At 43.1% G+C, this 16,888-nt stretch overlaps 1 protein-coding gene across 5 annotated transcripts in view; it reads left to right on the top strand.

The window, feature by feature from the left end:
• The window catches only part of ACSL6 (acyl-CoA synthetase long chain family member 6), a 107,601-nt gene that overhangs the window by 30,468 nt on the left and 60,245 nt on the right, over positions 1–16,888 (top strand). The window contains exon 1 of one of the 5 annotated variants that reach the window (XM_054038238.1): positions 5,335–5,412. The exons of the other annotated variants lie outside the window; for them this stretch is intronic. Within the exon in view, the coding sequence (XP_053894213.1) occupies positions 5,382–5,412 (31 nt within the window). The 5' untranslated portion in view covers positions 5,335–5,381. Of the gene's footprint in view, positions 1–5,334; positions 5,413–16,888 lie in introns of those variants that run through there. 5 annotated transcript variants of the gene reach the window in all.

The following is a 16,888-nucleotide window of genomic DNA, read 5'->3' as shown; positions in this document are numbered from 1 at the left end:
TGATACTAGGGATTAATGTGGCCCGGTGGAACTAATCACATGATCTGTTTTCCTCCTCCTTCCAGAAGGTAACTAAAGGTCATGAGAAAATATTGAAGACTTACTCAATATGAACACTATTTACCTTATTCCTCTTTAGCAGCTCTCCTGCTCAAAGAGGTTTGAACTGGATGGTAACTCCTTTTCCCCTAAAGTTAGGTCCTCATAGATCACCATTGCAGAACAATGCAAAGGATGCAATGTAGGATGCTGGGAACCATGGCAGTGGAGGGGAACAGTAACTGGCTGCTTCACCAAAGTTCTGGTTTTACTTCTTGAGTTCCAAACATTCAGTTCAAGGTTCACTGAATTGAGATCCAGCTCTGCTGGCACAAAAGAGATTCATGCTAAAGAGGCTTATGTACTTGTTGAAAGCTAGTTCTTTAATAAGCTGGCTACAGGCCTAGAGGACTAACAGATTCAGCTGGTTTAATTTCTAAAGGGAAAAGGGTGGGTTGTTTTGTTTTGAGTACTGATAATTCAAAATAAAAAACGTACCTGCTTCTTGATATTTCAAAGCCATTCCAGCTGCTACGTCCATCTCCATTCTTGGTCACTATGACTGTATATTTTCCCCGCCCCGGTTCTGTGTGAATCTGCAAAACGTGGTTCTAAATTCTCCCTCGGTCACATGTGGCAGCTTCTTACATTGTTTAAATCTTCGCTTACTGTATAGTAATCAAAACAAGCAACTTCCATTCTGAGCTTTATTTTCTTTTTTATCCCGCTTTACTGTTTCCTAGAAATATCCCAGCTCCAGACTCAAGCAGCGCTATTGCTTTCTTTTATGTACTATAAGAACTATATTAGACTCTGATCTTGCAAAGATTTATGCATGCGCTTAATTTTATGTACTGTGAATGCTCGCATTGCAGTCAGTGAGACTACTCACAGTACATAAAATTAAGCACGTGTGAATTCTTTGCAGGAATGGGGCCCTAATTGTGATCCTCTGAAGCTGAGTGAACATAATTCCCAAAAGAATATTAAAAAATATGGCTGAGTGTAGAAAAGCCAGAAGCAATTCCATGGTGTGAGGAGGTCCCCAGGGTGCAGCCTGGACTTTGGACCGCTGAGCCCTTCGGTCCCACCACTCTGGGCTGCTTCTCACTCTGACAGGCACTGCACTTACACAGCCATCCACAGGCAGGGACATTCCCAACTGAGGCCTTGGCAACACTGGTGCTGTACAGCGCTGCAACTTGCTGTGCTCAGGAGTGTGAAAACGCACACACACACCCCCAGCGCAGAGAGTGCAGCGCTGTAAAGCGCCAGTGTAATCAGCGCCGCACGCTCGCTCGCAGCGCTGCAAGCTACTCCCCCGGGAGTACCTACCTACGAAATAAAATTTAAATTTTAACTTCAACAGACTAAGCAAGATTTGAATCAAGCAGTAGCTCACCCTAACACATGATACAAGCAGATTACAGTTCCTCAATACAGACTGGACACCCTTCCACCCTGGGACCACTCTTCCCCAGTTCAAAGTCCTTTTTCTTCCAGATGTTCTTCCAGGTGTTTAGATGGGTGCAGGGGGAGAAAGAGGGTCAGGTCAAGTGATGTCACTTTCCCTCTCTTATATTTTTTCCAGCTGCTAGAAAGCTCATTGCTGTGATGTGTGTTACATACGCCATGGGGGCAGACTGCCTGCTCAAAGAAGCCTCTGGGATAATGGATTGTATACTGATGAGCCATTAACGACCATCTGGCTGGTGATGGCTACTCCTTTGTTGTGACTGAAAGGCTAGCCGTGGGCGTTCCCAACCTCACAATATATTTCGGTAATACTCATATAACAATCCTTCATAACTTCACGTACAATGATAGTACCTACAATTCAACAGGATATTATTGATCAACAGATCACGACTTACAAAATGATACCTCACATGGTGTACTTTGTACAAAATGACAGGTTTCTACGCAAAAGAATAAACAGACACAAATCTGATGTCAGGAATCATAACATTCAAAAACCAGTAGGAGAACACTTTAGCCTGTCTGGTCACTCAGTAACAGACCTGAGGATGGCAATTTTGCAACAGAAAAGCTTCAAAAACAGACTCCAAGGAGAAACTGCTGAACTTGAATTGATATGCAAACTAGATACAATCAACTTAGGCTTGAATAGAGACTGGGAATGGCTGAGCCATTACAAACATTGAATCTATCTCCCCATGAAAGTATTCTCACACTTCTTATCAAACTGTCTGTACTGGGCTATCTTGATTATCACTTCAAAAGTTTTTTTTCCTCTTACTTAATTGGCCTCTCAGAGTTGGTAAGACAACTCCCACCTTTTCATGCTCTCTGTGTGTGTGTATATATATCTCCTCAATATATGTTCCATTCTATGCATCCGAAGAAGTGGGCTGTAGCCCACGAAAGCTTATGCTCAAATAAATTTGTTAGTCTCTAAGGTGCCACAAGTACTCCTGTTCTTTTTGTACAAAATATATCCGAATCATATCACAGTGGTGAATGTGGGGGTTCCAAGGTGCTACTTTGAGGTACAGAGTGTCCCAGAGGGACAAGCCATTAATCAGTCAAGATACAATTTACTAGTTGCCCAAATATGATATCTGACTAACCTTCGCTTTAGGTAACAATATGGATGTGTAGGTGGGCTCTAGTTGAGCATGCATGCAAAAAGGAACTTTTTTTTTTCCATAGGTAGGTAACCAACTTTGATCTGTATGCCTGCTACTTATAATCACTTAAAATTGGTCTTTCTATAGTTAATAAATGTTTTACATTTTACCTAAAACATTGTGTTTTGGTGGAAGTGCATGGGGAAACTTAGCTCAGATAACAAAGGCTGGTGAATGTCCACTTTCCTATGAAGAAGTGGCGAACTAACACTGGTCAGGCTTCTGACCAGTGCAAGACGGTACATTTATGGGGTGCAAGGCTGCGGGGAATTGGCTGGAGCCTCTCAATTTATGGTTCTTGAGTGGCTAGGAGTTTATTCATGTAACTGAGGCCTTGGCTACACTTGGCTCCACAAAGATTAAGTTTCTAGGGTCTCTATACAATGCATGGGGAAAGACCGGCCTAAGACTGGGATCTGCAAAAGCCAGCATGCTAGGCAGGGAGCCACCTAACCTAGCAAATGAGAGATGCTAGCAAAAGAGGTGTGTCCTAAGCCTTGTACCTCAGAGTTAGGTGCCTACCTCCAGGCTGCAGGGAGGTGCTTGCGATCTCCAGTTGGGAGCCCCTCTGCCAGATTCAGAGGAAGGATTTGAACAGGGTCCTCCCAGGAGACTGCTCTGACCAGTGGGCGATGGGATCATCTGACGTGAGAGCTCCCCCCGTCTCTCCTGTTGCAGTTGTTCAGCTTTGGATAAGCACTTCGAGTCATTGGACCAGAGAAAAAGAGCGCAAGTGTAAGAATTACTCTATGGCCTGGTGATTAGGGCACCTACCCTAACAGGAGATGACCGAGGCAAATTTCCCTGCTCCAATGTCAGTTAAGACATGCTACTTTTCTTCCCTTCACAGGACTTGCTGGTTTTATTTATTTTGTTGCAGGTAATCCTTTTCAGTATCTTCAGTCTCCGGGGCGTTTTGCTACTGCGTATTACAATCGACATCTAAGTGTTGCCATAGATTTCCTCCTCCGTATTAATGGCATTACAAATGGTTCTGTGCCTACTGGAAAGTATTGTGTCATTTCCTTAACTGCTAGGGTTTTACATAAATCAAAATAAAGGATGAGGTTGCCTCAGTTTTCAATTAGCTGCAAATAAAAATGTGGCATTTTGAATGCTCTGATGCCTCCCCATTTATTTCATATTAATTTTAATTGGAGGTGAGCCAAGGAGAACATGTTCAGATTCTGATTACGCTAGGTTTCAGGTATTGCATTTGAGGCCAAATCAGAACTGGGGTTCAGGTCCAGCTTTGATAGCTCTGAAATCTCACAAGTTATTGGCCGACAGTGTTGGGCATGCCAGGATATCAGCTATTCTGAGTTTTTGCCAGTTAGGGCTACAATCTTATGCGTGACTGGCCTGGTGAGACTTGAGCTGCATCCAGACCAGAATTGCAAAACTCTTCTAGCTGGGATCTGAACCAAACTAAATCCACAGCAGCTTCTGAACTGATTGACATTTAGTTCCCCTTACCTGAAATTTGTTAGAGGTTCACAATCAAAAGTCTATTTTGGACTGTCTCTAATTTTTAATTACAGCAATTCTTACGAATGCATAGGCTGTAGTCTCCTAAGGTCCAGGTTCCTTCATCTGAGTTATTGTAAGTCAACAGTAGCTAAACAGCATTTAATGACACTAGTTGTTACTAGAATTGCTTTCCCATTGAGTGCTTTCATCAGGCATGTACAATTATATTGTGCTGGCTACAGACACAATTTACAAATGTTTACTGTCAGTATTGTTACACAGCAACTCTTTCTGCTGTTATGAGTCTCAGAGAAATTAATATCAATTCTAAGCAATGATAATAAGTCTTCAAATATATAATGAATACTTTTTAGCAGAATTTTTATACAATAGGGCAGCAGTGGAAATACACTCTGTCTTTATAGAAATGCTTTCAGAATTATGCCATTTTAAGATTTGGAAAAAGGACCCAGTGGTATCTGACAATTATTTCCACAGTGTGGTCTCTATTAATTGCTGTTCCTGAGAGCAGTGAGGCTTTAATACCAAATGACTAGCCTGCTGGGTCCCTGGAAAATATTAGTAAGTCAAATATTGCAAGAGATCTATCTTAGTCAGACTCTAAAAGCAACTTTCTCCCAGTTTTCTCATTATATGACACCAAAGTAAAGGGAGGCTTGCAAATTCCTCACTATAAATTACAGTAAGTATTCTAGTGTGTATGATACCGTGGACAAAATCATTAAAGGGTCATATAAATAACAATTCAACTACAACAAAGTTGATAACACACATTTCCATGGTTATGTCCCGTATATGGGGGGGCAGGGGTGTGCGTGGCTAGGTAAATAACACTCCACCCCCCTGCCTAAAGATTCCGGATCTGCTGCAAAGCCCAGTGAATTCTTTTAATTGATTTCATTGGGCTTTGAATCAGATCATGAGGAGTTAGCACAGTGCCGTGGCTCAAGGGAGCACTGGTTTTGAGAGGGGTCTCATGACTCCTGCATCTAGCGAGAACTGGAAGTATGAAGGAGCTGATCCAGTTGGTCTCTCAGAGAGGGTGGAGCTTGCATTGTGCTTTTGAATGCTGGCAGCTGGTTTGGAATGACTTTCCCATCTTGTAGGAGGTTGCCTGTCATTGCAGTGCTGCACTCTTAGCTGCTGCTCCTAAAGGGAAGGGAAGGAACAGACAGTCCCTGAATCAAAGGGTGCGTTCGCATGAGAATCTTAGAATCCCCACATGGACCAAGTAAGTAACTAAACTTTGATTCATTGCTTAGGCAGAGGAAGCCCCCCTTATCAAATGCTCAAACTAGGGAAAGTCTGCACTTGAATGCCTCAGATGCTGCTTTGCAAAAAAAAAAAAAAAAAAAAAAAAAAAAACCCCTAGAAACCTCATTGGTGGCAAGAAATCTAGTAAACTGTTAGTGTAAGATAGTAGAGAAAACGCTTTTTCTTTACTTTTTTGCAATACATAAACTTTTTTTGACCAGAAAAACTTGCGTTAATCCCTAGGAGATGACGTGGAATTCTTGCACTAAACACAGGATTGTGCTTGTTGTTCACAAACAGGGCCGGCTCTGGCTTTTTGGCCGCCCCAAGCAAAAAAAAAAACGGGGTGGCCAGAACGGCAAAGCAAAATAAAACCAACAAACCTGCGGCGCGGCCGGAGCGCAGATGCAGGGGGAGAGAGAAGGGGGCGGCCAGAGCTACAGGGGGCTGGGGGGGAGCAGGAGGGGGAGGGAGCAGGCGGGAGAGAGAGAGAGAAGGGGGCGGCCAGGGCTACAGCAGGGGTGCTGCCACGCGGCCCCTCCCGCTGCGCCGCCTCCTGCCGTCTGCCGCGAGGCCTCCGCTCCGGTCGGCGGGGAGGGAAGGAAGAGGACTGTCCTGCAGGACGCTCTGGTTCTCCGCGCCGCCGCCCCCTACAAGGCGGCCGGAGCGGAACAAGAACATAAAAAAACAAAAAAGGCGGCCAGGCCGCCCTAGGATTGGGCAGAATGCTGCCGCCCCAAGCACCAGCTTGCTCAGCTGGTGCCTGGAGCCAGCCCTGTTCACAAATACCGGGGCCAGGGTGTTAAAAACAATAACTGGATAACTAGACATCTTCCTGTTGACTGTCAAATGTTACACAGTCTAATGGAAATCATTTGAATTTCAATGATATACAGTATATTTGATTTTAAATATTCGTCCTGAAGGAAAATGATAGTTGAAAGTACTCAGGTCTAAAATAAGATCTTCCAGCATTGCAACAGGTATTAATTAAGCTAACTAGTAACTTTAATTTGCACTGATTTAAGTGTAAAGAAATATACATGCAGGAAGACTTTTCTTTCATTTGGGCCGGGGGCAGGGCAGGGCAGGGAGGGCGAGCTGAAATTATCACAACAAATTCTGCTCATTGGACACTGGTGTGATTCTGCTGAGGTCAGTAGAGTTGCAAACTCCACAATGTTACTCAACAATATAGCCACAAGCCCAAATAATATTTTGTGGGCTTATGAGGTTGGGGCAATCAATATTTAGCAAAGGGGTATTAAGATGCAGCTTTAAAGATTCAAAAAGCTTATACTGTAGAATAATTTTTTCATTGAGTGACATACCTCTGCATCTCACCCTTTAGACTGAGATGTTTCGGGTCCAATAAGCATTGTTTCCCCATCTCTGTCAATTCAGATACAAATGAATAAAACAGTATTGTTGTCAAGGACACCCTTTATGGAGGAGGAGTATGTTGCTTCTGTAACAAATACTGTATGGCAAGGGGAGTTTGCCTTATTATGATTGAGGAGACAGTAGTGCTAAAGCATCTGGGCAAGTGTTGGGAATCTGTAAAGAGTGTAGCCTGAAGGTCATTCTATCCAAATTAATTGATTGATCGCCGTTAACTCATGCTATTAACTCAAAAAATTAATCCTGATTAATTGCAGTTTTAATCGCACTGTTAAACAATAGACTACCAATTGAAATTTATTAAATATTTTGGATGTTTTTCTACATTTTCAAATATAGTGATTTCAATTACAACACAGAATACGAAGTGTACAGTGCTCGCTTTATATTATTTTTGATTACAAATATTTGCACAGTAAAAAGATAAACAAAAGAAATTGTATTTTTCTATTCCCCTCATACAGGTACCGTAGTGCAATCTCTTTATCGTGAAAGTGCAATTTACAAATGTAGATTTTGGGGGGGGGGAGGTGTTATATAACTGCACTCAAAAACAAAACAATGTAAAACTTTAGCGCCTCTAGTCCACTCAGTCCTACTTCTTTGCTAAGACAAACAAGTTTGTTTACATTTACGGGAGATACTGCTGTTCGCTTCTTATTTACAATGTCACCTGAAAGTGAGAACAGAAAAGGCATTGCAAGGTATTTACGTGCCAGATATGCTAAACATTCGTATGCCCCTTCCATGATTCGGCCACCATTCCAAAGGACATGCTTCCATGCTGATAAGGCTCATTAAAAAAATAATGCATTAATTAAATTTGTAACTGAACTCCTTGGGAGAGAATTGTATGTCTCCTGCTCTATTTACCCACATTCTGCCGTATATTTAGTGTTATGGCAATCTCAGATAATGACTAAGCACTTGTTGTTTGATTTAAGAACACTTTCACTGCAGATTTGACAAAACACAAAGAAGGTACCAATGTGATATTTCTAAAGATAGCTACAGCATTCGACTCAAGGTTTAAGAATCTGAAGTGCCTTCCAAAATCTGAGAGGGACGAGGTGTGGAGCATGTTTTCAGGAGTCTTAAAAGAGCAACACTCCGATGCAGAAACTACAGAACCCGAACCACCACAAAAGAAAATCAACCTTCTGCTGTTGGCATCTGACTCAAATGATGAAAGAGAACATGCGTTGGTCTGCACTGCTTTGGGTGGTTGTTGAGAAGAACCTGTCATCAGCATGGACACATGTCCCCTCGACAGGGCTGGTTCCAGGCACCAGCCTGGCAAGCAGGTGCTTGGGGTGGCCACTCTGGAGAGGGGCGGCACGTCCAGCTATTCGGCGGCAATTCGGCAGACGGTCCCTCACTCCCGCTCGGAGCGAAGGACCTCCCGCCAAATTGCCACCGCAGATTGTGATTGCGGCTTTTTTTTTTTTTTTTGGGCTGCTTGGGGCGGCCAAAACCCTGGAGCCGGCCCTGCCCCTTGATTGGTGATTAAAGCATGACAGGACATATGAATCACATCTGGCATGTAAATTTCTTGCAACGCCGGCTACAACCGTACCATGCGAATGCCTGTTCTCACTTTCAGGTGACGTAAACAAGAAGCAAGCAGCATTATCTCCTGCAAATGTAAACAGATTGGTTTGAGCAATTGGCTGAACAAGAAGTAGGACTTGTAGGCTCTAAAATTTTATGTTTTGAATGCAGGTTTTTTTTTTTTTTTAATATAATTCTACATTTGTAAGTTCAATTTTTATAATAAAGAGATTGCACTACTGTATTAGGTGAATTGAAAAATACTATTTCTTATTTTTTACATTGCAAATATTTAATCAACATTAAATATAAAGTGAGCACTGTACTTTGTATTCCATGTTGTAATTGAAATCAATATATTTGAAAAATGTAGAAAACATCAAAAATATTTAAATGGTATTCTATTATAGTTTAACAGCGCGATTAATTTTTTTATTATGAGATTAATAGCGATTAATTTTTTTATCGCTTCACAGTGTTAATCCAAATAAGAGCTTACTTACATTTGCTAGTTCATAGCTATAATTAACAGTCTTTAGTGCACCTCAGAAAATTGGGCGTCTGATTTCAGATACTCTTTTGTGCTTGGATATAGATATAATGATGAGACGTTTTACATGGATGCTAGACATGCAAATTTTAGCCTCCTGAACTCTATGGGACTTCTGGCCTCCAGAACAGGGATTAAATCTATGACGTAACTATAGGAATATTGTCATCGTGTAACCAAATTGGACATTCAGTAAAATTTAAATTGCATCATGGACATACCATGGGACTGATTCTGCTCTCAAACTGGAGTTATACCCATTAACTCCATTGACTTCACTGGAGTTACAGTTTAGACCAGTGTAAGAATGACATACCTGATATTAAATATAAACTAATAGTGCAGTTATAGTCTACATTTTGATAAATAATGTATGCAAACTAGAAGGCAGATCCTCTGGTCTGGCCAAGCTGTGCTCAATACAAGATTGGAAATAGTGTGAAGCTATCTTTGTAGCCTCCAGGTGTGCAGTGGGGGAGCAATATTTGGTGGTCCAGAACCACAGTGTAAACTAGAGCAGTGTATGGGTTGCTCTAACTTATGCCAGCTACCTACAGCAACCGAGGGGAGATTCTGGGTGTTGGAGATCACTGTGGTATAGCATGATACTATCCAGTTGCAGTATAATTTTATATTTCCAGCACAGTATAAACTATTTTAAAAAATGCCTCAAATGGGCATACTTGTAGTAGCTTACTTTAAATTAAGCATTATAGTGATCCACCAACTGATGGCACTGTTGAGTACTAAGCTATTGTCCTGCGACAATAATCCGTGTGCGAATCCAGGTCCAGAAAAAACTCTGGGATTTACCTTTTTATAGACTGTATTTGTGACACTGGAAATGAGAGTGATAAATTAGAGATTTAAAAATGTGAAGCATATTTGAGTGATTGTCAGAGTAATGTTGGCTCATTGATATAGTTTTGCTTTCATGTGGTGCTACTTTAAAATATGCTTACTGGAATTTTTTAGCCATAATTGATCTATTAAAGATGGTAATAGGGCATCTTTTATACAGTTAGCTGCATAAAATGGTTTAGAGGATTCAGCTAAGGTGTTCTTACCACAAGTGAAAATGGTGAATATTTTCAAAGTTACATGAATGGATTATCGCCCCTTATAAGAACTATAAAAGGGATTTTCTCCCTGCCCTATTCAACAGCTTTTTCATGTACTGAGTTCAAGTACGGAACATTTGGAATATTCAAATAATCGAAGTGAGTGTTAGTTATGACCAGAGCCTGGCAGGTAATTCAAGCCATTGAACCATCTATAGATGGAGAGTAAATGTACACTACTGCAGAAGGCATCTTCACTCTAAACCAGCACATGCCCCAGAGATTTGAGACATTATGCTCAGTTATGGCCACCTCAGGACTTCTGATCTATATTTATTCCCTCCTGATAGTTAACTAGCCTTTTCTCTTTCATCTGGTCCATTTCTCTTCTCTTCTTACTGGCACGTATTTTTATTCTCCCCCCCCCCTCACCCTGCTTCCTTTCTCCTGCCTCATCTCTCCCTTCATAAGAATAATTTAGAAATCAAGTGAAAACTTTGAAGCTTCAGCTTCAATATAAAATAAATTGTAACGTCAACGTTTGCATATTAGTCGAGACTTGCATACCTGAATGGTGAAGGCAAGGTAGACAGAGTTCAGCAGCACTTCTGAATGCCAGTAAGGTATTTATTGCAGTAGGCACACACCAGAAAACTTTCATTTACTATGTAGCGTTCCCTCTAATTTTTTATGTCCGTGTGCGGAATGAATTTTGTTATGTGCACCATTGTGGAGGTAATGTGTGACACAGCACCTCCATATTGGTGCACATAACAAAATTCATGTGGTCGGTGTGGGGTCGAGGTGTTCGGAGCGTGGGAGGGGGCTCAGGGCTGGCACAGAGGGATGGGAGGGGTGCAGGCTCTGGGGTGTGGCCAGGGATGAGGGGTTTGGGGGTGCAGGCTGTCCCGGGGCTGCAGCAGGGAGAGAGGACTCCCCCCCCCCCCCCCCCGCCCCCCAGCCCTCTCTCACCACAGCAGCTTGGGGCCAGAGGAGAGGTGCTTCCCCCTGGCGGCAGCTCCGGCAGGGCTGAGCTGGGCTGAGGGAGGGGCTCCTCTTCCTGCCAGCTCTGGTGGGCCTGGGCCGGGCTGGGGGAGGGGCTCCTCTCCCCCGGCAGCAGGAAGTCCGGGTCAGGTCCGCGCTGGGGGAGAGGCATCTCTCCCCACTGCAGCCCTGAGCCCCTCCATGGGGCTTAATGGGAAGCTGTGCAACCGCACAGCTTAGCGGGAACTTACTGTCAGTGGTTTATATGACAGGAATTTGTTCCATGAAAGTGCGCCAATTGCAGGCAATGGAACAGGGGACAAAACAGAATCACAGAAAAGTGATTCGAACAGCATCAATTTGATCTTGTTGTGAGAGCAAGGTAACTTGTTGAGAGAGCATGGTGCCTTTCACAAGGACAAAGACACATGAGAGATTCGAGTTCTGTTTGTCCTGGTTGTATGAGCAAAAGTGGACGATCTTTCACAGGGGATACATTACCCCTCTCTCTCTCTCTCTCTCTCTCTCAGAAGAGAGAGAGAGAGAGTCAGGCCATTACAAAATTCTTCTTGCTGTGGTCAGCCCAGAGCAACCAGTGCCTTTCCCACATATCCAGATGCTGCTGCTGTCTGAGTTATTTTGACGTTGTAAGTGTGGGCTATGTTCCAAAAGCAGGGCTGCTTACCCAAACATAGTTAAGGACAGGGTCATTGCCAAGCCACTTTGGGATGCAATATCAAGATTGACTTTTGCAAGAGCCACGTCAGATAAGATCTGCAGCACAATAATACTAAAATCATATGTAATCAGAAATAGGGACCAATGACTGAGTTAGCCAAGAAACTATAGATTCTGAATATGAAAAACGAGAAACTGAGAAATTCTTTATCCTCATTAGTGAGGATGGGAAAGAAATGTGATTTCAAATTACATGCCTAAAGTCTCCATTCAAATCATGGTTTTTAAACCATGAAAACATGTAAGTATAACCAGGAAAATATTATGCAACACTCCCCCTAAAATTTTACTTACTGCATCTGCAAGTTAGTGTATGCAATAATTCCAGCAATCCTGCCATTGAATTGTTCGGATGGCTGAGTTGATTCATATATTGGAATGCAGAGTGTGCAGGTCTAATTTCCCATTTGTTTGTGTTACCGCCATCAATATGGAATCCTCCACGATGCTTTGCAGCGTATTTTAGGCTGAGTTACTAATATAGTTATAACTCCTTTCATCACAAAGGATTTGAAAATCTTTACAAACTTCACAAAGACAGGTATCCCTAAACTTGCCCCTGAAATATAGTCCTTTCTGAGGAGGAATACAGGAGCTGTTTAACAGTGCTCGTTAGCAGGATGCAACTGTTTCAGTCACGAGGTGAAGGGGGACCGTCTGTCCTCCTCTCAAGCCTATTTTTTTAATGTAATATATATATAAAGTACCTTTTGTTGAAGTACCTAGGCACTTATTTTAGCTATATGAAACTACAGAGAAAACTTTCAGGTGAGCAGAAAGTAATTGCCCAAGTGGGAATTTAGCAGGACACTGGGATTATGTTGGGTCATGGGATCTTGAATGACCACCAGTAATCAAGAATCCTACATGTACCTAATACATTAAATGATTTTAATATTTGGATTTTCCCTGGAGTATTTACTGTAGCAGCTGGAATGAATCCAATTGAAAATAATTTCTCCTAGGAGTCATGTGGAAACCTTGCCTATTGCGGTATATTTTATAATGTATCATTCATCAGCGGATGGTGCTAAAGACAGTCTGCTTACTGTATTTGCAATCTCATGGACCTCTTAACATTGCTCTTATATAATGGGAATGTATTATATGCAAGAATAAATAACGCCATACAGGTCAAATTTTAAATGAAAACACCATACTCTTCTGGAAGGTAAAGGACACAGCTTTGAGTTTTCTAAAACCAATCAACAACTTATGAAATCTGGACATTTCACACAATAACATGTAGCAAAGAGGCCAGCGCAACAGTTCAGTCTCCTAAGGACGTAGTTGGCTTTTGTTCAGCTGAAGTCATTGGACTCAACAGAGGGCTGTTTGCGAAATTTAATGGCCTGTGATATGCAGGTCAGACTGGATGATCTGATGGTCCCTTCTGGCCTTAAACTGTGTTACTAGGCTACAAAGCAATCATATGTGCAATAATAATCCACTCTCCTGAGACCTGTCTGAAGGGGCAGTTAGGCTCTCTCCATCCTGTACAGGACGCCAGGAGTACTACCCGTCCCTTAACATACAGGCCTCTGTCCTGTGCTAGGGGAGGCTTCACCCTTTGCTTCCAAGTCCAGACTTGCCCTTATTGTTGGAAATCTACCCTAAAATACCGAAAACAAGGTCTAGTGCCCCAGTACACCCTGCTCTTGGTGGTGATCCCAATGCTGAAGTTCAATCTGATCACTAATTCCTCCCTTAGATGTCCCTAAAGGAATGGTTTCTGATGTTAGGTGCAAACATTAAAAGCAATGGCTTCAGCTGAGAAAGCTTGACCTCCCCCACTGCATAGGTTACAAAGCTCTCCTCCATTTCCCCATCCCTTTAACACCTTTTCTAGTTTGTTGTCCAGTGCTTGCTTGCATAGCTGGTTACGGCATTGCTCACAAACTTATTGGGAGGGTTGTTTCAAAATTACGGGACCACAGACAGTTTAATCAGAAAGCCAGTCAGGTTCCCTTCTTAGTTACACTGGCACCAATCTGCAAACTTGGCCAAATAACCTTATTAAGACTGACTGCTCTTCTGTAAGCATCGGAAATGTAAGTAACATAGCTGTGCAACGCTATCTCTACTCCTTAAGAATTGCTTGGCAAGGAGTTCCCCTTCCTTTGTGGTCGGTTAGTGAAAACCTGCTGATTTACACATTGATTTTAAAACCATGATCAATGTGGTGTTGAAGAAATACTGCTTGAGATAAAGGGACAATCAACACGTTAGGATGCAACCTCAGCCTGGTGCTCCGCTTTGTTAACTGATCCAGCATGTGCTGTGGTTTTGTAACATGGATCTAAATTGCCAGAATAATGTAATTAGACACTATGTTAAAAATAATCAGAACTCTGTATGGGTGGCCAGAGGCCAGGGATCCATTCCTAGATAGGAAGATATTTCCAATGGAAACACGGGGTGAATGTTTAATTATTGTAGTAGAACCTAAAGGCCCGAATATGGGATCTGAAAATAACTTGGTTTTAGTATTTTTTTTCATGAAGGATTATTTTTATTAAATACACGCAGGGACTATTGACAAACTGACAAACCCCTTATCCATGGGAGGAGCTCTCCCTAAAAATCTGTACACTCGCTCCATTGTCCTCCTTCAAGGCAGCTCTGCTCTGATGCCTATAAAACACTAGACAATGGCTGGGCTTCGGGCTGACAAGACCGTTTATTTCACCGAATATAATTTGTTTCATTGTCATCCTGTCTTCCCTACCCTCATCCTGCTTGGTTTGCTTTCTCTCGCTGTACGCTAAGGCTGCAAGCTCTTTCTTTGGGACAGGGTCTATCTGTTTATTATATGTGTAGCTTTCAGCACACGTACTATTAAAAATTACTTACTAAAAGCTGCTAAACGTTCTCTAGAGCATATTCAGCATGAAGTGACAGAGAACTTGAGAGATAATGAGCTTGACCTTGAATACATCATGTGCAATGACTCCCAGGAAGAAACACCATATCGTTTTCTATTAATTTCAGTGCATACATTGTTTGTTAAATACTTGCCCCCTCCCCCAACGGGAACAGAATCCTTTCCAATAATCAGCCAACAGTTACAGAGACTGAACAGGGGGCAGAGGGCATGAGACAAAAGGATACTCAGCTTCCTTTACCATAAAAGATTTGTCTCTCAAAGCCCAGCCACTGGTGCAGCCTTAAATTGTGCTCTGGCAATTTAAAGGGACACCATTAACCATTTAGCTCTTCTCCCTCCCAACTAATTTAGCTGGGGTATTTTCCCCTCATAATTTCAAAGCTAAGGTGGGTTGCTTGCCTCTGTAACTATGAGTCAGTTATTTAAAACACAGGCTGTGATTTCTTGTATATTCAACACACAAACAAATTTCCCTCACACCAGGGCAGCTCCATCAACTTTCATGGAGTTGCTCCTAATTCTCATTCTGTGGGAGAGGAATCCGGCCCGGATTTCTGGAGCCATTGATTATGGGATGGGGGATATGGCCTTTGTACCAAAGATCACAGCTTTGTACATAAAAGAAAAAAGCAGGGAGATTCGTCAATGCTAATGTGCAGCAGAACCACAGGGCCTCATCCTCAGCTGCTATAAGTAGGCATTACGCCATTGAAGGCAATGAAAATGCACTGACTTACACCCACTAAAAATCTATCCCTCCAGCTGCTGGCAGATAGGGTCCTGAGACTCCTGACCAGAGCTGAACTGGTAGGGTGCTTCATCTGTACAGGACAGGAAGCAGGACACCCCCCCGTGTCACATAAAGCACAGCTCCATGTGGGTTCCCTGCACCTAGGGATTTTGAGGGGCTGAGGCCAGAGCCAATATATATGGGGTTCTCCAAAATAAATTGCTGAGGAGTGGAATGGAGTGCGAGCAGCAACCTTGGAGGCTATTCCAGCCTTGAGACAGCAGTAGCAGCCATGCAGCAGCTCTTCCGCATTCACTACCTGTCATACCTGCCTTCATAGTCTCTATACATGAGGCTGTCACTCTATGTACCACTTGACACTTCCAACAGAATTTGTATTCAGAAAGATTCCAATTCAATGACTTGTCTCTGTTTTGTGTATGAATGAACCCCACTGCACTGATCCACTGAGGACGGAGCTAATATGCCAGGGCAACCCTCCTCTTCATATTGCCAAAGACAAAACAATTCCTGAATTCGAAGGAAGTGATCTGGGGGCTGCTAGGTGTCGCTTCCTATTATTGTGACAGGTCACGTGACTTGTCAACTCTTCTGGCTCCCTGTATGTGCACTGATCTCCTTACAGAAGGAAGCAGATAAGTTGCGGGTCTCTTTTCCCCTCCCTTTCCTTTGATTTTTGTGCTGAAGAAATATCAGTTTTAAAAAAACTCCATTGCTAGAGTCTGTAGAGGCCAGACCTACAACATGTGACAGTTGCCAAGGTAGGTCAATGCCTAACTTTGACAGTGTCCCTTTAAGTAGCTGAGGATCTACACCTAAAAGGATTTTTCCTCTCGTTCTTTCTTGTCTCCCCTCCCCATCTGTACTCCAGGGAAAATATTCAACCCTTCTGGTAACCGAGAATTGCATAATTATGTCAGATACCCCAGTTCAGGACTGGGCCAGTGAGTGAGCATTTGCTCTGGAGGAGGTTCTTATTCCTCTTCAGTGGAAGGGCCCTAATCACTCTGCAGCAGGGTCATGCCTGCACTGGTGCCTGCACTGGTGCCAGCACAGGACACAACGGAGGGATCTTGGGCCTCCCCTGTTCAGGGACTGCACAGATGGTGCAGCCTTTGGAGCAGGCTAGGGCGGTCCTTGGAGCTTCCCTAAGTTGAGCCCCTGCTTCACTGACCCTTGTGGAGCCTACTGGGGTTCAGAACTGCCAAGTTGTGAGAACGCCCCAGGCATGTGTCTCGCACCCTCTGCCTTCATTGGCTCATTTCTGCTCCTCCCCTGAACGCCCCTTGCAGCTGGGAGTGCTGCAGAAGTAGAGCAGAGGTAGCCGTGCGAGCATAGCACATGGCCATTGGGCTTCCCTGTACCGGGCGTATTTCTCAGGGGGACGTAGGCCTGCCCTATGGCCCCTTTGAGGCAAGGGGTCCTAGCACAGTGACAAAATGATGCCCTTCTGGCCTGATTCTCCTCTCAATGGTGTAAATGAGGAGTAACTTCATTGAAATCAGTCGTGTAAAACTGAGAGAAGTGAGG

The sequence above is a fragment of the Malaclemys terrapin genome, chromosome 8 (genome assembly GCF_027887155.1).
Source record: "Malaclemys terrapin pileata isolate rMalTer1 chromosome 8, rMalTer1.hap1, whole genome shotgun sequence".
Classification (NCBI taxonomy): Eukaryota; Metazoa; Chordata; order Testudines; family Emydidae; genus Malaclemys; species Malaclemys terrapin.
The sequence above is the reverse complement of the archived record's forward strand: the minus strand, read 5'-3'. Positions and strand labels throughout refer to the sequence as shown.